The sequence below is a fragment of the Chaetura pelagica genome, unplaced genomic scaffold (assembly GCF_000747805.2).
Source record: "Chaetura pelagica isolate M959 unplaced genomic scaffold, ChaPel_1.0 scaffold74, whole genome shotgun sequence".
Taxonomy (NCBI): Eukaryota; Metazoa; Chordata; class Aves; order Apodiformes; family Apodidae; genus Chaetura; species Chaetura pelagica.
The window spans coordinates 179,650-199,291 of record NW_009952982.1 but is presented as its reverse complement, the minus strand read 5'-3'; the positions used below and the strand labels follow the sequence as shown (position 1 = coordinate 199,291).

The following is a 19,642-nucleotide window of genomic DNA, read 5'->3' as shown; positions in this document are numbered from 1 at the left end:
CTGCTGTTGGATGTCATCCTCCAGCTGGAGAGAAGGATGTGGTGGGAACAACGGTGTGCAATGGGAGTGTGGTTTCATTTTGTGACACTGTCTTCTCTGTTCCTGCTGTTTCTAACAGCCCCACCATCACCCACTACGACCACAGTGTCCTCTCCACCTGAATCAACCACGACTGTCTCGCCAACACCAACAAAGACTCCCAGCAGCCCCAGCACCATGCCTCCTGGCGGCCACACCACAACACCTCCTGGCACTAGCACCACCACCACCATCACCACAGTGCCTCCCAGTAGCACCCTGGAGACAACAGCAACTGGTACAGCACCACCCTCTACAACTACCACAACCACATCTATTCCCACGCCAACATACACAACTGTATCAGCAACACCATCAAAGCCTCCCAGCACCGTCACCACAGTGCCTCCCAGCCCAACCACCAGCAGCACCACCATGAGCACCCAGGAGAGAACAACGACTCTTCCTGGGTCAATAGCCCCCACTCCAACTACTGAAAATATTTTCACAGGTATAATCACAAAAACTCAACAGCCTCCAACTTCAGAAGCCATAGGTAATTATTTGTATTTCTTGTCATTTTTTGCCTTGCTATAGGTGATATCAAGGTGTTTTGGTAGCAATGTGCCTTAATTTTTGTATTCTGAGGGGGTGTAATTTATGTATATTTCCAGATTTGAGTTGGAAGGTGCCTTTTTACAGATCTTGTAGTTCAACTCCCCTGCTGTGGCCAGGAACAGCTTTCACTTCATCAGGTTATTCAGACCTGATTTATTCAACCTGGCTTTGAGAACTTTGAATGATTTGTCATCCACATTTCCTCTGGGCAACCTCTTGCATTGTCTCACTACCCACATCATAAAAAATTTCTTCCTTATGTCCCATCTTAATATACTCTTAGTATAAAAACATTGCTCTTTGTCTTGTAAATACATGCCTTGTTAAAAAGTCTTTATCTTTCTTACAAGTGGCATTTATGTATTGGAAAGCTCTGATGAGGTCTCCCTGGAGCATTCTCTTCTGCTGGCTCGACAACCCCAGCCCTCCCAATTTCTCTTCATGGGGAGGGTTTTCTATCCTCTGATGACTGGTAGGCTTCCTCTGAGCCTGCTCCAACAGTTTCATGTCTTCCTTGTCCTGGGGACCCCAGAGCTGGATGTAGTTAGTATTCCAGGTGGCGTCACAGGAGAGTGGAGTAGAGTGGGTCCTGTACTGAGCTCTCTGGTTAGGCGGAACACTGTGCAGCATGTTTCTGGCTCTCGGTTTCATTCCTTTGATTATGGGGAACATTCAGAGTTTTTTCATCCTGGCAGCTCTGCCTAGCTTAGATGGACACTGAACTAATGGGAAGTCTTGCTTTGTCTGAGTGGGGCTTAGTTTTGTGCTATGGATGTATTTTTCAGACTGTGGGTTACTCCTTGCTATGTAGCAAAGTTGTGTGCTCTTTGGTTCTTGCGGTATTCCCAAGAGCATTTTTGTTGAGCTTGCCCTGCTGTTTTGGGAAGCAAGCTGAAGTTTTGGCATCATTTCGAAACCCCCTAATCTCCCAATGAATCTGCCTCTTTTTCAGTACACTATCTGTTTCTGTATTTCCTTTTCAACGTGAAGGAGTTTGCCTCTTCTCATTTAAATATGAATTAATTTTAATGGAAAGACTGTCCCCGTGGACTGTGTATGCAGAAGCAGCATACCTTACTGCCTCTTATCCTCCAGCACTATGACTATACTCTTAATATGTATGCAGTGCTTCTCTACTAGGTGTCATTCACATCATGCTGGAAAAGTTAAACAGATGGCTATGAGCTGTCTGTTTATTGTGAACATTTTATGACATGCTAATAAAAGCTATTTTAAAGGAGCCTGAATTAGGGCCCTTAATGAAAACTGCTGTGACCACATGAGAAGGAAAAAGCAGTGAAACTGGGCTTCCTAGAATGCCAAAATAGCTTGAAAGTGAGTAGTATAACACTGAGAGTTAGGTATGGAACAGAGATTGTTCCAGCAACTTGTCACTTTCTGTAGAATGAGATGACTCTGAGCATAATCAATGCTGGTATGAGCATGTTACATGAAGTAGCACAGGAAACAGTGGTTTATCCATAGTTTACAGCATGACAGCATGTCCTGGTTTCACTGGGACAGACTCCTAGAACAGCCATGGAGGGCAGTCCATTTATCATCCTGAGTCAGCTGGAAGCTGAAGTCATAGAAGCATAGAGTGGTGTAGGTTGGAAGGGACCTTAAAGATTATCTAGTTCCAACATGCCTGCCATGGGCAGGGACACCTTCCACCAGACAGGTTGCTCAAAGTCCTATCAGCCTGACCTTGAACATTTCCAAGGAGGGGGCATCCACATTCTCTGAGAAACCTGTTCCAGTGTCTCACCACCCTCATATGAAGAATTTCTTCTTCATATGTAATCTAAATCTACTCTCTTTCAGCTTAAAATTGTTCCCCTTTGTCCTATCACTTCATGCCCTAGTAAAGAGTCCCTCTACAGTCAGGGCAATTGACCCAAACTGACCAACACTTCCCTTATGATCATTATAAAAGAAGAGATATGCTGAAGGTAGAGAGTTCCATTTCCTGGGGCTCCTCTCTTTTGGCCTATTGCTTTCACTTCTACTCCTGAGGACTGGGCTAAGTAGAAGCTTATATACTTCATGTTGGTCTTTGTTTTAGTTGCCTTATTTCATTAAATCTGTTTATACCTCAGCCCACGGGGCTTCTCTCCTCTTATTCTCCTTGGCTGCAGAGGGGTCATTGAGTGAGAGACCAAAATGCTTTAGCCCCAGACACAGGCTAAACACAGCAATACAGAACCGGAGTTCACTGACTGACTCAGTGAATTCCCCTGGATTTAGGACTGATGAACTCTTCTCTACAGAATAAAGTTTCAACACTACAGCGAGATGTTCTGTCTGATATTGATGCTTGATAAACTGTTCAAATCAGGATCTCCCATGCAAGATGTAATCCCTGTCATGCAAAAGCCAGTAATAAAACGGATTCTGTTTTATTCTTATCTAAATGACTTATGCTTAGGTTTATTTAATTTCATTTGCTTATTAGAAAATGAAATTAAGCTAATACAAATGCTATTTCCCTCCTTAAAATAACATACTGTGTTTTCTCCCTGTTTTATAGTGGGTACAACATCTGAATCAGGAATACCAACAAAGACGAGTACTACAGTTACTCCTTCAGGTACGCCACTGTCAACAACTAGAACAACAGAAAGTACCACGTCTATCATAAGTACTACTATTCAAGAGTCAACACCATCAGAATCAACAAGCACAGGGACAGTCAGCACTCCTGGAATCACTGAATCAGGAACGACCACCACCAAATCCACCACTTCAGGCCCCACACTCTCTCCCCACAGCACCACAAAAGTAACAGAAACACCTACCCAGGAGACCACCACTGTTGCTAGCCCTGGGAGTCCTCTGACGGAATCAACTACCATTCCCGTCAGCACCACGATCTCAATACCATCCTCCACAACGTCTACAGCCAGCACTACTGTATCACCACCATCAGAATCAACAAGCACAGGGACAGTCAGCACTCCTGGAGTCACTGAATCAGGAACAACCACCACCAAATCCACCACTTCGGGCCCCACACTCTCTCCCCACAGCACCACAAAAGTAACAGAAACACCTACCCAGGAGACCACTACCACTGTGCCTGAGAGCCCTCTGACGGAATCAACTACCATCCCCGTCAGCACCACGATCTCAATACCATCCTCCACAACGTCTACAGCCAGCACTACTGTATCACCACCATCAGAATCAACAAGCACAGGGACAGTCAGCACTCCTGGAGTCACTGAATCAGGAACAACCACCACCAAATCCACCACTTCGGGCCCCACACTCTCTCCCCACAGCACCACAAAAGTAACGGAAACACCTACCCAGGAGACCACTACCACTGTGCCTGAGAGCCCTCTGACAGAGTCACCTAGCACCCCTGTCAGCACCACGATCTCAATACCATCCTCCACAACGTCTACAGCCAGCACTACTGTATCACCACCATCAGAATCAACCAGCCCTTTGCCAGTTACCACCTCCAGTACAACTCTAACAGAATCTTTTACCACCACTGCAGGAACAACCTCTAGTAATTTTACCACAGTCACTGCAACCACCACAACCTCTGAAATTACTTTAACTACCTCAGCTAGTACTTCTGGGACAACAGCAACATCAAGTGCAGTCACCACTGCAGGAAGTTCTACGTACAGCACAGTTACTCCAGTCACTGCTTTAAGTTCAACTACAAGTCCACCATCAACCACTCCTGGAAGAAATTGTTCTATTTTACCTAATGAATCTTATGCAGTGAGTAGTTTTCATGAGATTTTTTAGCATTCTGCTTTGGATGGAGACTAAGCACATATTTTCGGTGTTAGTAACATACAGAGTACATCTTAATTGGAGTAGAAAAGTCCATTCTACTGCATTCCATTTTCTTGGGTATCAGCACTACTTCCAATGACACTTGGTTTGATAACCTGCATACTGCTTTTAGTTCTTCAAGGATAGTTTTTAAAAGGCTTTCTAAAGGATAGGTTTGATGAGGCAACCAAGGGCTAAGTGGTGCTAAACTATCTTTTCTGTTTCTGCTTTTGAATGGGCCCAGTTGTGTGTTTACAGTGAGGCCCAGCAAGAAACCATAGGGCTGAACTAGACTGAGTTTGGAATGAGTCATACTTGGTAATTGTCTGTTTTCAGGAGAGAACTGTGAAACATATCAGCACATTCAAATGATCGTGTAATTTGACTTTCTGGAGTTTTTTGGAACCCACAACCTCTGTCACAGACAAGCTAATGTCTTGTACAATTCCAAAGCCTCATCACAGCTTAGATGTCTACTAGCTTTCTCAGTAGATATGCAAGGATAAAAATAATGCATGGCTGAAAAATTGGTGGAAGACAGGGAAAATGTATACAATTACAAAGCATGCATGTAGTCACCTTAGACATTGCTCTCCAAGTAGCTGATGTTCTCTGTAGCTTTAGCTGTTAATCTGTTCTAGGCGTTCATGGAAGGGGTTTGATCATATATTGGTCACTGATGTTGATTGGTGTCTTTCACTGTTGACTAGAGAGGGAATCTAGATGATGAGATTAGATCAGACATTTTATTTCTAGATAGTTGAAACTAAAAAAGGGCCAATTCCCACTTGAGGTTGTTGTCTTGACTCTCATCAGTAATTCTTTTCATTTTGCAGCTCTCAGCAGTGCTAGCTCAATCTTGCAAAAGATTTTCAGGCATAATTGTTGTCAGTCTGACTGCTTTATAATGTTTCTCTCTCTTTTCTTCACCCCCTTCTCTTTTGAAACACAGCCCGGTGAATCATGGTGGCTCTGTAACTGCACAAGGGCAATATGTATAGAAGACAACAAAATCGAGGTGATTCCCATAATCTGTAATCCACCTCCTAAGCCTACATGTGCCAATGGACTTTCTCCTGTGCAAGTCATTGATGAGGATGGATGCTGTTGGCACTGGGAGTGTGATTGTAAGTTATATTTTGTTGTCTTCTTTGGGAACGATACTAGAGAGCCTTGAGAGCAACAATATTTATCTGTAGACTAGTGTTGTACAAGGCTGTGACCCACAGACTTGTAGTGTTGGCCTGTTCGGAGTAGTTAATTGATTCTTCTTAGCTAATTTGGACTTTTACTTCAGTTGCCATAATTTTTGCATAAATTTTGCATTAGTAGAATAAATTAACTCTGCCAAGGCAGGATTTAAATGTCCAGATGCACATATCTATAGGCTAGAAGCCCATAACATGTTACTGGTTCACATTATCAGTAAAAGTTTACTTGCAGTGTAGCTAATCCTATTCTCAGCAGTTTATCAGAAATAAGTCAGACGAACTGGGACCTGAAAGTTCTGTTTCCTCTGTTGTGGATTAGCTCATGCATTGACATATACAATTAAAAAAAATAAATATTGAAAGTTAGATTAGATGAATCCCACATTTATGGATTCTGTTTGTAGTCTGATCTGATTCTGTATGTTGCCATAAGAAGCTAACCCAGCTATATGTTTTTGTAGGCTACTGCACTGGCTGGGGAGACCCACACTACATGACTTTTGATGGACTGTACTACAGCTATCAAGGGAATTGTACATACGTCCTTGTGGAAGAGATTCATAAGACAGTTGATAACTTTGGTGTCTACATTGATAACTACCATTGTGATGCAAGGGACGTTGTCTCCTGTCCTCGAACGCTCATTGTGAGACACGAGACTCAGGAAGTGCGCATAGCAACAGTAAAACCAAATACTCTACAAGTAGAGGTACTGGAGAATATCACCTTTGATTTCTTGATTTAAGTATTAATACAGTATCAACCTGATTTGCAATGTTAGGAATAAAAATTAAAAAGCAACCTGTATTTTGTGTTTAATAACCATTCGGTTAATAAAGCAAAGACTGCTTCGGAGGACAGCTTTTTTGACTGAATATGTGGAAAAATTTCTACAACTTCTTCCCTTTTGTATCTCAAATATTTGCAGCACCTTATCTCTCTTAAATACATAAATGTGGACAATTTTTTAAGAGTTAATAATATAAATAATATATACAATAAATTAGCTTATAATTAATATTCATGTAACAAAGAAGAAAAATTGTTGAATAGGAGGATACAATGTAAACTAGACATAAAAATGAAGTGCTAGGATTAAGTATTTTTTGAAGTACCATTACTAGATTTGATTGGTATCACCTTGTTTATTTTTCAACATAGGGGCTCTTACTGATATTTAATTGATAAACATGATGCCCCAGCTTTGGGGCTTTAAATTTGGGTGAGAAGTGTTTGGTTTTAGTCTTCTCTTGGGTTTGTTTGGTTTATTTTTGTACATTGCTGTGTGGGAATATTAAATTAGATTGCAGCATCTTGCTGAAAATTTGCAACATTTAGACATTTTTTTTTTTCTCCAGAGCAAGGAAATCTAGTGTTGCTGAGTAAAAATAGTGGTATTAGTTCCACAGTTATACCATTGTTATGGTATTTAAACAAATAATACAGATTTTTGCCTATTTCTTTAATACAGTTTTCCTACAAGCATATTCTCCTTATGCCACAAAAGTTAAAACTGTGTGCATTAGGAATTTCGGATAATTTTATATCGCACTTTCATGGGGTGTCCTCAATGCCATAGTCACTCTAGTAAATCTCTTCAGTGTTAATGTTAGAATTTAGCTGGTTTATCAGAGGCAGATAGGCCATTTATTTAGCTCAGAGAGGGAAAGTTTAACTTTCCAGTAACATAAAAGGAAACGCAGGGAGACGTGTTACAAATTAAAACCACATTATTTGCCTTTACATTGCATCTCCAATGCAAAGTAATGAATGGTCAGTTGTTTTCTGAAGTAAAAATAATATGTCTCTTTTCTGTTTTCTTTTATTTAATAGGTGACAGTAAACAAGCAGGCAGTGGCTTTGCCTTACAAAAAATTTGGTTTGAGTGTTTATGAGTCAGGCATAAATCGTGTCGTGGAAATTCCTGAACTGAAAATTAATGTGACCTACAATGGCTTATCCTTTTCTATCAGAATGCCCTACAGCCTGTTTGGCAACAACACTCAGGGACAGTGTGGTAAGGCTTGTAATTTTTGCACTTTCAGAAAATCACAAGCAGGTAAATGACAGTCCTGCTACAAAGATGAATGGCATTGCCCTTGTAGCCAAGAAGGCCAATGGCATCCTGAGGTGTGTTAGAAAGGGTGTGGTTAGTAGGTCAAGGGAGGTTCTCCTCTCCCTCTGTTCTGCATTGGTGAAGCAGCATCTGGAATATTGTGTCCAGTTCTGGGCCTCTCAGTTCAAGAAGGACAGGGAACTGCTTGAAAGAGTCCAGCACAGAGCCACAAAGATGATTTAAGGGAGTGGAACATCTCCCTTATGAGGAAAGGCTGAAGGAGCTGGGTCTCTTTAGCATGGAAAAGAGGAGACTGAGGGGCAACCTCGTCAATATTTACAAATATGTTAAGGGAGAGTGTCTGGAGGACAGAGCCAGGCTATTTTCAGTGATGTCTACTGATAGAACAAGGGGCAGTGGGTGCAAACTGGAACATAGGAGGTTCCATGTAAACATCAGAAAAAACTTATTTCCTGTGAGAGTGACAGAGCCCTGGAACAGGCTGCCCAGAGAGGTTGTGGAGTCTCCTTCACTGGAGACATTCAAAACCCAGTTGGACAAGTTCCTGTGTGATGTGGTCTAGGTGATCCTGCTCTGGCAGGGGGGTTGGACTAGATGATCTTTCGAGGTCCCTTCCAACCCCTAAGATTCTGTGATTCTGTGATTTGATAACAAATCTGTGAGTGAATTATTTCTCCCCTTACCAATTTTAGGTACTTGCAATAACAACACAGCAGATGACTGTATGTTGCCAAATGGAAACATTGCAGAAAACTGTGAAACTATGGCAGATCATTGGCAAGTTGTTGATCCCTCTAAACCACAGTGCTCTCCAGGCCTATCTCCTACAAAAGCACCTAGCACAACCCCAACACAGCCTTGCAAAGAATCTGCCATCTGTGAGCTTCTTTTGGGAAGGTATACATTCCTCTCAGATTTATTTTTTATCTTCAAATGAAGTGGCAAGTGGATCCATTCCTAAATAAAAGTATTTCTAACTATTGCTCCATTTCTTGTAACTTTGTGGGTTGCTTCCATTCCTTTTACTATTTACAGATGTCGTTATTTTCTGATATTTGTTTCCAACCCTCTGGCTGCTGTATTAACCTTTCCTGATATTCTCACATTCTTGTATGCTCTCTGCCTTCCACTGTCCTATGCTTTTGCCTTTTTCTACACTCTGCAGAAAACAGAGTCCAACTGACTACAAAAGTTCTTCATTTTTAGAACGTCATGTCAGAATTAAAACAAAGCCAAAAAATCAAACAAAATCTCTTTAGAAAAGTAGTTACACTAGATAATAGTCACGTAGCTCCTCGACAGAAAGTATTGGCACCTGAGTGTTTTGTAGGAGAATACTTTAAGATACTTTGAAAGGTTACAATTTTGATATGTGCTCTTAGTAAAAATCTCTCAGTAATAGTTGTTCACATCTCCTTAAGCACCACTGTTGCCACATTATATATAACATGGTAAGCACATTGAAGAAGTAATGGATTATTCAGTAACTAATAATGATAAATGTTACTGTTTCTAGTGTGTTCGAGCCATGCCACAAATTCGTTCATCCTGAGAAGTACTATGCAGCCTGCGTTTTTGATAGTTGTGTACTTCCCAACTTAGATCTGGAATGCTCAAGTCTGCAGATCTATGCTGCCACCTGTGCTGATCAGGGTGTATGCATTGACTGGAGAAGTCATACCAAGGGTGTTTGTAGTAAGTATTTGGCCATTTACCTTGAATTATTAGGGAAACTTATATAGAGATGCTTTGGCAAGAATGTCCTAATGATAAGTCATATTGCTTTCTGAGCAAAGAAAACACCAATACATCACACCAGCTGCCTTCCTCAAGTAATTTTACTGGTAACATTTTTAACAATGAAATGTTAAATGAGCCTGCAAAATTATACATAAGTCAACTGTGCCAGAAACATCTGCTTTAGTGGATACTTTTTGGTACATGGGCAGTTTTGTGCTGTACAGGCATCAGCAGATCACTGTGTTTAGTGACATATTCATTCAGTTTCAGTTATAGTAGGAAGAGGACAGAGGGTAGGAATACCCTTCCCTTCAAGAACTTGTGCAAAAGAGACCAAAACTACGAAGAAATTTTTAATCACGATGTAGACTTTTGGCTTTAGTTCCATAATGTAAAGAATGGTTCTCTATCTCTATAGCTAAATCGCATAAAATAATTCCATTCAGAGACATGAGTGATAATCTGGGTTTTTTTCCTTTTTCCTTCTCAAGATTGTAAAAAATACATAGCAAATACATACACGTAGTCAGTGTTTAGTTTCTTGGCATAAGGCCATGGGGCTTTTATATTATATTTTTACTGAAATCTTCCTCCTTTTTATTCTCCCATTGTAGCTTATAAATGCCCCACAGATAAAGAATACAGAGCATGTGGTCCTGTTAAAGAGATAACCTGCAAATCAAGGTAAACAATTCCTTTACTGTTTATTATAGCTCATATAAAAGTTCAGTCATATTTAATACATAGATGGATGGGAGAAATAAACCTGCTGCTGTGTCTTAAATTGACTGCCAAATTTGCTACCATTCTCTTGATCCTAAATCTGGATGCCTGTATTGTTTATGTTGTTTGGCTATATCAACCATGAACACTGACAATCCCTAAGTCAGAAATGTGCAGATCATTTGCCACTATATCTTCAGTGAAAGTTTTTTTGGTATAATCTTCCTCTGAGTGCCTGTGACAGTAACGGTGTTCCTCTGAACATTTTGTCTCATACAGTCACCAAAATGAAACTTCAACTAAACAAGTGGAAGGCTGTTTCTGTCCTAATGGGACAATGCTGTACGACTCTGGTGTGGATGTCTGCGTGAAAACCTGTGGTGAGTTTTACTGCTTCACTTGGATGCATGTTTGTTTCCTCTTTGTTTTTTACTTCTCATGAATGCAACATAGATCTGGCTGTATGAAGTACTCAAACAATATATAGTAAAGATGTCTACTGTTAGATGAATGGTAATGGAAATGTGTTTTTTTTATTTTTACAGGTTGTGTTGGAGTGGATAAGATACCAAGAGAGGTATGCTGCTGTACACTTTTATATTTCAAATAGAGGCTGGGGGAGGGGGAGGGGAGTGGTCTCCACTGATGCAGTCTTGCTTTGTGGTCTCCCAAACTTCCACTCCTGTTTTTACTTCTGTTTTTTTTAATTGGTAAGCACACAATCACTCACTTTATTTTCTTTAATGACAGTTTGGGGAAAAATTCACAGTTGACTGTCAGGACTGTATTTGCCTGGAAGGTGGAATTGGCATTGTATGTAATCCTCATGAATGTCCCAAACAAGATAAGATCAGTTGTGATGGAGAAGGCTTCTATAAGGTCAATGAAGTCAATCCTGAAGACTCTTGCTGCCCCATTGTCACCTGCAGTGAGTTTATACTTTTATTTCTAGTCTTTCTATACTTTTTAATAATAGAAAGGAAAAGAGGATTTAATTGGTTTAGCACCAGAGACCTGCAGCAGGGAATCACAAAATAATATCTTTCCTCATACTTTTTTAAATCAGCTTGCCCAGTGTTATGGAAAAGATGTTTCAATATTGCAGTGATCCAGCATAACTGAATTTACAGTTATGGGACTCAGCATAACTGAATGTATAGTTCTTGAGTTCAGGTCTAAATTTTATGCAATTAAAATGCAGATAGATTACGAAATTCTTTGTGGGTTTTCATTTTGCAGCAGTTGCCTACAAACTCGGTGAAAGTAACCATTAGCCACTATTACTACTTGTGATACTTTTTTAACACTTGCATAGCAGAAAAATATTAATAAACTAGTGTAGTCCCCCAGTCCCATGCATGGATTCACTATGAAAAAAGTGTTTTCCTTCTGCAGTTTGTTTCTTTGGAGAGGATCTGGACTGTTTCCAGACAACGGAATGTCTATCCTAAATGCTTTAATAGATGCCTATTTGTAGTAGCTGCGATGTAATGTACTTTCTTATTCCTTTTTTTTTTTTTTTTCCCCAGAATGCAATACAAGCTTGTGCACAACCAAAGCCCCCAAGTGTACACTGGGATTTGAAGTTCAGTCTCATATCCCCAGTGGTCAGTGCTGCCCTGTATACCAGTGTGGTAAGTACCTTGGAAATATAACACGATTCTTAACATTATATATTACATCATTTAACAACATACTTACTAAAACTGTATGTGTTGGGGTTTGACTCAGGATGGGCAATTAAACCAGGGACAATAATGGGCTTGATATCCCCTCCCTCCCCCCATCCAGGTAGGCAAAGGAGAGAGAGTAAAAGAATGAGACACTTTCTGGATTGAAAACTAAACTACACAGCTTTAATTAAATACATCAACATTCCAGTGTTATCAGTCTACTAACTGTAAAACTTTCTGCTAGTTAAAAGAGAGCTCACTGAAGGAAAAAAAAAACAACCACTAAAAAGAAAATTGACTTTATCCTGGCTCTAACCAGGGCAGTATGCAATAGCATATTGAAAGAGGTAATAAACACAGTCATATTGTACAAATTGGTTACTATTCACATTGGTTACTACTGTTATGGTTATGACAAACAGCTACAAAATAAAATACAGCTCAGATGGCACAAGTTCAATTTTCCTAGTTGTAAGTACATGTAAGAACAGCTGCAGAATTAACTGGGACTGTTGTCTCAGGTTAATGCAGCAAAATGTCCCTGTAAGCATCCCCAGTAGAAGAAACCTTTACAAAGCCTGCTTTGGTTTTGGTAACTGAAACAGAGAATGACTTGTACCTGTTAAGTGGACATTCTTGGCTATGAACTGTACTGCGGATATTGGGCAAAAACTACGTTTTTGCACATGCAGTATTTGTACTTATACTTTATATATGTTGTGTCTGCTGCCTGAAATGGGGAATTTGTCCACATGTATTGTGATTCACTGTGGAAGAAGTGAGTTTAACTGCAGTGTCCCCTATGTAACCACCTAAATCCTTGCTTGTTAACAGTTCCCAAGAGGGTTTGTGTACATCAGAGTGCTGAGTTCTTGGTAAGTTCCTATTTCAACAATGTTCTGAAAATGCTTAAAAGACCAGTTAGTACACTTTATCAGAAGTGCTATGAGGAGGTTTATCGAGTACAGTCAATATCTTAAAAAAAATGTAAATTCCTGTCAGAAGTTCATCAGTATCACAAAGCCTAAATATCTTCTGGAAAGGTTGGTGTGTATGGAAGAGACTGAAGAGTTGTTTTGTATGTCAGTATGAGAGAGAGATTTGGGTTTAGAGTTAAATGTGCATGCATTTTAAAAAGTCAGTCCACATTTACTGTCAACATGGTACTGTAGTTTTAAGACTACGATTTTGAAAAGAAAAAGAGTTCTAAATTAGTATTATTCTAAACAGACCTAGATTCCAAATAAATTGTTGGGTCTAGTAATTGTTTTATTGCAGAGATTTGCATGATACCTGTCCTTTTAATTTCTGAGTTTCTCATTGCTATCTAGGACCTGAATAAAGACATGTTAAATTAAATTAAGTACTTAAAATATTGTCTTCATATATAGCTAACTAAACAGCTAGTCAATACTGTTTATTTCTTTTTTAATGGCTTGCTTCATGGAGTTTTTAGAAATTAAGAAATGTCTATCACACATGTCAGCTGTCATTAATTTATTAACACTATTTTCTTAAAATTTATAGCCTAATTCCTCAGTCTTCGTTGATAAGTGTCAGAATTGTTTCTGCACTAACGAAGTTAACGTCAGCACTCAACTGAATATCATCTCATGTGAACATATTCCATGTGACACATATTGTGAACCAGTAAGTGAGAAATTTAAAACAAACAAACAAAATCCCCTTAAATACCCATTAACCTGAAAAGCAGTTTGGTCAATGAGTGATATGAGCAAAGGGCAGGGAGCAGAAATAGGGAGTCCAGCTTCAACATGGATGCCAACTGTGCTTGAGCAATCTATTGCGTGAATCTTGACTGTGTAACTTACAGTCTTCAGTTCACATAGGGACGATTAACTGTAAAATTTCTGTAGGGGACTCAATAGAGTGATATTTAATTATTAGGCATATTTATTATTGTGTTTTAATTTTTCCATCTACTGTCTGCTTTTACTGTCTTCTGTTGAGCTGGGACACAGGCATAGAAAGGCATAAATTTAGGGTACACTTCAAGATATAATTAATTAATGGGTTAGTACTTTTTCATTTATTTCTCAAAAATGCATCTATCATAGTGCTTTCATATTTTAATTAATTTTAATATCTAGGGTTACGAACGTCGACCAGTGAAAGGTGAATGTTGTGGAAAATGTGTGCAGACTAAGTGTGTTATACATACAGCACAAAATTCTAACCTCATCTTGAGTGTAAGTATGCTCTACATCTTATGTCTCTACCAAATTTGTAAAATTCCCCCTTGTCAGAGATAAAGTTTAGTGTATGTTTGCACTTGAAAGGTGTTCAGCTAAAACAAAGCCTAATGACAAGTTCTTGGCCCAAAGGAAAGACTCATGACATTAAATTTTCAGGAACCTAATATATTTGAAAAGGTTTTTTGTGTGATGTCTGGAATCTTAAGTTTTCTATATGATTTGATTTCTGTGTACTGAAAAACACTAGTAAAGCCTGTATATTAAACAATTTTATTACCTCTGGGTGGTGAAAGTTTAGGATTGTTCTGAATTACCATAGGTAATTGGTAATAGCTTTCCCAAGGCAAAATCCATTGACATGGATGAGCTTGATAATAATTCTGTTGTGTTCTAAATACTTCAGAGGGTTTTTTATTTTCCAATGGAAATTCCATGTAAAACTGAAGATTCTCTCCATGTGTGGTATACTGCAATACTCTGTATCCAAAATGGCTGTTAACCTAAACATATTTAACTGGGAAACAAGAGGAATGTCATTGTTGGAAGATAGCAAAATTTCTGTCTGAGCTCCCTTCAGCTTTTCGTATTACATTTTGTATTTTGCTTGCAGCCTGGAGAGTTTAAAAATGATCCTAACAACAACTGCACCATTTATAGCTGTGTAACGATGCACAATCAGTTTATCTCTTCCACATCTGAGATTACCTGCCCAGCATTCAATGAGGACAGCTGCAAACCTGTAAGTAAATCCAGAAAACTTACCTTCTACTCAATGATTACTTCAGTTTAGTTCAGCCACCAAACTAGCAAAAAATTTCCAATTAAACTCTGTTGACCTTTCATCAAATTTTCTCAGTTTCTGCTGCATCCATGCACAGACCTTAGAGAGTACAAAACAAGATAACTGAGTTAGAGCTCAAGGTTTATAACTGGCAGCTGCCTCTAAGGAGCCAAAATGCTGGGGTACAATGTCCTCACTGACTGCTTTGTATGGGGTCCTGTCTTAAACAGGAACCATGTTCTTTCATGATAGAGAAACATGAGCTGTTCAGTCAGTAGGCTGTCAGTAACATCATGCATATTCCCCATTCAAATATTGACCTCTTGGAGAAAATACTTATTTTAAATTATTTCTGAGGAAAAAATTGCATGATAGCAGCTGTGTACTTCCTTCAAAGTGTTTATTTCCACAGTCCTTTGTAAATGGATAGATTTCAAGTCTGGAAGAGACCATTATTTTTGTTAATTTAGATGAATGCTACAGTTTTTGGTGTTTATTTCCAGCCACAGAGGAGTTGCTCTCCTCAGTTATTGACCTAAAATATTCTTTGATACAGAGGGGAAAAAAATTAATATTTTTTCCTTTTTGTTTGTTTGTTTGTTTGTTTTTTAGGGAACTATTACATTCTTACCTAACGGTTGTTGCAAAACCTGTAAGTATGCCAGAATATCTGAATCATCAACACAGATAATGAATTTTCTTCTTAAATCAACCCATTTTTCAGCCATAGAGGCTGATGTGTTTGTATTTAAATAGTTACTTCATGTTTGTTATTCCAAGCATTGACTGTGCCATCTCTCTAGTAAAGTTTAAACTGAAGCAGAAAGACCACTTAAGATAATTCTTCGAGTGGACTAGTGAAGCTCAGAGACTGCTGAACTGCAAGGAACTGCTGTAGCTATTTCACTCTAAGTATTTTCTGATCTTTACTTATAGGTGCACCTCTGGATAGTCCTACACCATGCTCTGTCCGTGAAAGAACAGACTTTATTGTCTATAAGGGCTGCCGTTCTGTGGACAGAGTTGTCATGACTGAATGTGAAGGAACATGTGGAACCTTCTCACTGTAAGCAAACTGTTCATACAATGAGATTTGAATTTGGCTGTCACTGAGCTTGTTTAAATAAAAGGAACAATAAATAGGTAGACTACAGAATGGTAGAAGACCTGAAACTATCAGCTCCCCAAATCATGGGCACAAAATAATGAAATTTGTGACTGAACATTTGATTCATCTTACTAAAAAACAGAAAGTGTATTAAATTGCCTTGGGAATCAGACAGCTATGAAAAAGTCTGTTCATCCACTAAAAGCTGCCTTTTATGTCATTTGTGTCAGACCACCTTGCCTAGAAATCATCACAAAAGAACCTGTAACAGGAATAAGCCAAGAGAGCAGCCAGAACTGATGCTCATAAGCAGAAAAGCTGCTTCTCAACAATAAACATATAAAATTAAATGCATATTAAAACATGCATGATTTTTATACAAATGCTTTAGGGGCAGCCTTAGTAGAGTAGTTTCTCTGTACACTTTTTTCTGAAATAGTAGAATTTACAAGAAATCAGCAATATAAAAACCAACTAGTAGGACATCTAGTACTGAGGTATTAAAACACTATAAAAACACAGTTTTAACTCCCCAAAGAAATTGTTGTTTTCTGCCTATCACTGAATATGCCACAGTGCACCTTACATGGGAGAAAACTGATCTTTAGTGTCATACTGACCCCCAATTAGCTAGTGGGTTTATCAGTATTTTGAAATACCTTATCATCTTAGAGTCTTCCCGTGGTTGCCTCTGCATACAAATGCAAGGACAATATGGCTCCTGACACAGTTTATAACTGGACATTAACAGATTTTGCAGATTTTGAATGCTGCTTGAGAAGCTGATGAGCAAGAACAAGGTGGCAAAAAATACGTTGCTTTGAGATAGGAACAGAAAGATCTGATGTTTCCCATTTCTTATTAACACTGCCCAGTTTGGGATATGAACTTTGGATCACTTCATACAGTTGTAGCCCTTGTAGCCAGTTGATATGATTCCATTGTATATGGCATTGCAGCCACTTGCCTGTATGATTTTCTTACTCAGATCAGGGCTTTGTCTGCCCTTCATTGTTGATCTGGTGCATCTAACACCCATCAGCACTAGGATTATGAGAGGAATATAGAGGAAGCTGAGCTTCTAGAACTCAGTTTGTTTTTGCACTGTAACTTTGATACTAATTGTTTTATCAGAAAAAAAATATTAACAAATGCAATGAATTTTAGAAATATATTACAACCACTGCTCCGTCAGCTGAGTGCTTTCATTCACCACAACTGTGGCCACTCTACACATTAATCCAAACTTCTCACCAGAGTTCTGTACCTAATTTCACCCTCTTCTCTGTATGATGGTTTATAGCACAGAGTAATGTTGCCCTTTTCCATGTTAACAGGTACTCTGCTGAGGCCAATTCCATGGAGCACAGCTGTTCCTGCTGCAGGGAATCAAGGAGTTCCGAGAAGATGGTGACACTGAAATGCCCTGATGGGAATTTAATTCTGCATAAGTATATATATGTGGAAAGCTGCAGCTGTCAAGACACTGAATGCAGCAGCTCACAATCCAATGAGTTGCAGAGTACAGAAGAAAAAGACAAGGCCAAGGTTCTGAACCGTATCAAGAGGGCCATTAGCTTCACATCAAAATGAAGAGTTAAAAACCTTGCAGCATTTAACTAAAAGGATTATGCACCTTTTCATCTTTCTTGACTACTTTTGAACTTTGCTTTTCCTAGTTACTGTAATCTGTTTGTTCTCTGTTTTAACAGTGCTCTATTTATTTGTGCACAAAGGAAGAACACGACTTTGTATTCTTCCAAGTGCCTGGCCTTTAGGATTCTTTTATAATCATCTTATTTTCTCTGAATGATTAAAAGCACATTTAAAAAAACACGTGTTTTCTACTTTTTCATATGCTGTCCTAATGAGTCTGAGTTTTAAAAGAGAAGTAAATTCTTTTTCAAGTTATAGGAAGTCAACTGACATATTTCCCAAGTTTTTGAGTTATCTAATTCAGGGTCCTTAAAGACTGAAGTATCAGAAGGCCCTGTCTGGAGTACCACACATTTAAGGGGGATCAGAAGTTGATGCTATCTGCCAGAACAAAGCCAAAAATCAATAATGTGTGATGAAGTGATTCATATGACTTGAATAAACTTCTAGATCAGCACCAGATCTTATTTTAGCAGGGCTGTGTATGTTAGAACAGGTACATCATCACAATTACGTATTTACACTAAGAAAATAGTCTCTCACCTATAAGAATATAAAATTTATTCACAGTGCTTGAGGGATGTATAGTTAGTACTACAGTAGGAGGTCTACAAATTCAAAAGTTGCAAAACAGATGCCTGTCTGAGCTAGTAATCCTAGGCTTCCTCTACCGGAATTTGAGATAGTAACTTTCAACATTCATTTGTCTCACAACAAAGGGCATATCCAAAGGAGGTTAGCTGATTTGCATTCTAAAGTGCATGTTTATCTGATCTAACTGTAAGTGGAGCAGAAAGAGATTACCTAGGATTCTCTCTTGAATAATCTGAAGTACAATGAAGGTAATCCACACCTTCTCTTCTGTGTGAGAAATGCTTTTGGTATTATTTTTGGTATTTAGGGACAAGCACAAGAGGAATGAACCAGGGCCCGAAGGCAGGTGGTCTAAGGAGGATTTAGTCCCAGCAGTGTGCTCTGTTTGTTTCCTGAAATGCCTGTCTGCTAATGCACACAGCATGGGGAATAAGCAAGAAGAGTTAGAGGTCAGTGTGCAGGCTAAGGGTTATGATCTGGTAGCAATAACAGAGACATGGTGGGACAGGTCGCATGACTGGAATGTGGCCATGGATGGTTATGTGCTTTTTAGGAAAAATAAAATTACACATATTTATATTTCAAAGAATCATTGCATTCTAATTATTCACAGTACTGCTATGACTTTTCACTCTACTTTGAATTTCTTCCCCTTAATAGCAAGTCTCCTTGCTTTCTCTTTTAATGTAGCAATACTACAGAATCTAAAAGAAGAAAGGTAAAGAAAGAGAGAAAGAAGGATAGACTGAGAGTGAAAAGCCTGACAACTGTGTAACAAACAAGAACATAGTAGAAAAAAAATGTATTGTACTGAAGCTGAAAATTCTTTTTGAAAAATGTCAGAAGACCAGGTAGATTATTAAGCAATACAGTAAGATAATTATTTGTTTGCCTTGTTTGTACAATATTAACTACCTAATTTGTAAGGCATGGTGATAGAATTTAAATGCTAATAAAATCTTAACTGAGCTGATGTAATCACAACAAAACAGATTTTATATGAGTACATATCCTGTGTGGAAGGAACAAAATACCCAGCAGGACCAGAACCCTGGACTTCCACAGGGCAAACTTTGGTCTCCTCAATCATCTATTAAGGGAAATCCCATGGGACAGGGTGCTAGAAAATAAAGGAGCTCAAGATAGCTGGTCAACATTCAAGGACCACTTCTTGCAAGCACAGGATCAGAGTGTCCCAATGGTTAGGAAATCTAGTAAGGGTGCTAGGAGACCTGCATGGTTAAAGAAGGAACTACTGGGCAAACTTAAGTGGAAAAGGAAAATCTATAGATCATGGAAGGAGGGGCTGGTCACTTGGGAGGAATATAGGACTGTTGTCAGAGGATGTAGGGAGGCAATTAGGAAAGCTAAGGCCTCCTTGGAACTTAACCTTGCAAGTCAGGTTAAGGATAATAGAAAGGGCTTTTTC

The 19,642-nt window shown here is 39.0% G+C and overlaps 1 protein-coding gene across 1 annotated transcript in view; it reads left to right on the top strand.

The window, feature by feature from the left end:
* The window catches only part of MUC2 (mucin 2, oligomeric mucus/gel-forming), a 49,448-nt gene extending 31,892 nt beyond the window's left edge, over nucleotides 1-17,556 (top strand). The window contains exons 34-52 of the mRNA XM_009996435.1: nucleotides 119-574; nucleotides 3,167-4,377; nucleotides 5,387-5,561; nucleotides 6,107-6,354; nucleotides 7,479-7,662; nucleotides 8,415-8,619; nucleotides 9,239-9,417; nucleotides 10,077-10,146; nucleotides 10,465-10,565; nucleotides 10,731-10,762; nucleotides 10,936-11,113; nucleotides 11,715-11,819; nucleotides 12,693-12,733; nucleotides 13,386-13,508; nucleotides 13,970-14,068; nucleotides 14,685-14,813; nucleotides 15,468-15,507; nucleotides 15,792-15,921; nucleotides 17,301-17,556. Of these exons, the coding sequence (XP_009994737.1) occupies nucleotides 119-574; nucleotides 3,167-4,377; nucleotides 5,387-5,561; nucleotides 6,107-6,354; nucleotides 7,479-7,662; nucleotides 8,415-8,619; nucleotides 9,239-9,417; nucleotides 10,077-10,146; nucleotides 10,465-10,565; nucleotides 10,731-10,762; nucleotides 10,936-11,113; nucleotides 11,715-11,819; nucleotides 12,693-12,733; nucleotides 13,386-13,508; nucleotides 13,970-14,068; nucleotides 14,685-14,813; nucleotides 15,468-15,507; nucleotides 15,792-15,921; nucleotides 17,301-17,556 (3,962 nt within the window). The remainder of the gene's footprint in view (nucleotides 1-118; nucleotides 575-3,166; nucleotides 4,378-5,386; nucleotides 5,562-6,106; nucleotides 6,355-7,478; nucleotides 7,663-8,414; nucleotides 8,620-9,238; nucleotides 9,418-10,076; nucleotides 10,147-10,464; nucleotides 10,566-10,730; nucleotides 10,763-10,935; nucleotides 11,114-11,714; nucleotides 11,820-12,692; nucleotides 12,734-13,385; nucleotides 13,509-13,969; nucleotides 14,069-14,684; nucleotides 14,814-15,467; nucleotides 15,508-15,791; nucleotides 15,922-17,300) is intronic.
* The last annotated feature ends 2,086 nt before the right edge of the window (nucleotides 17,557-19,642 follow it).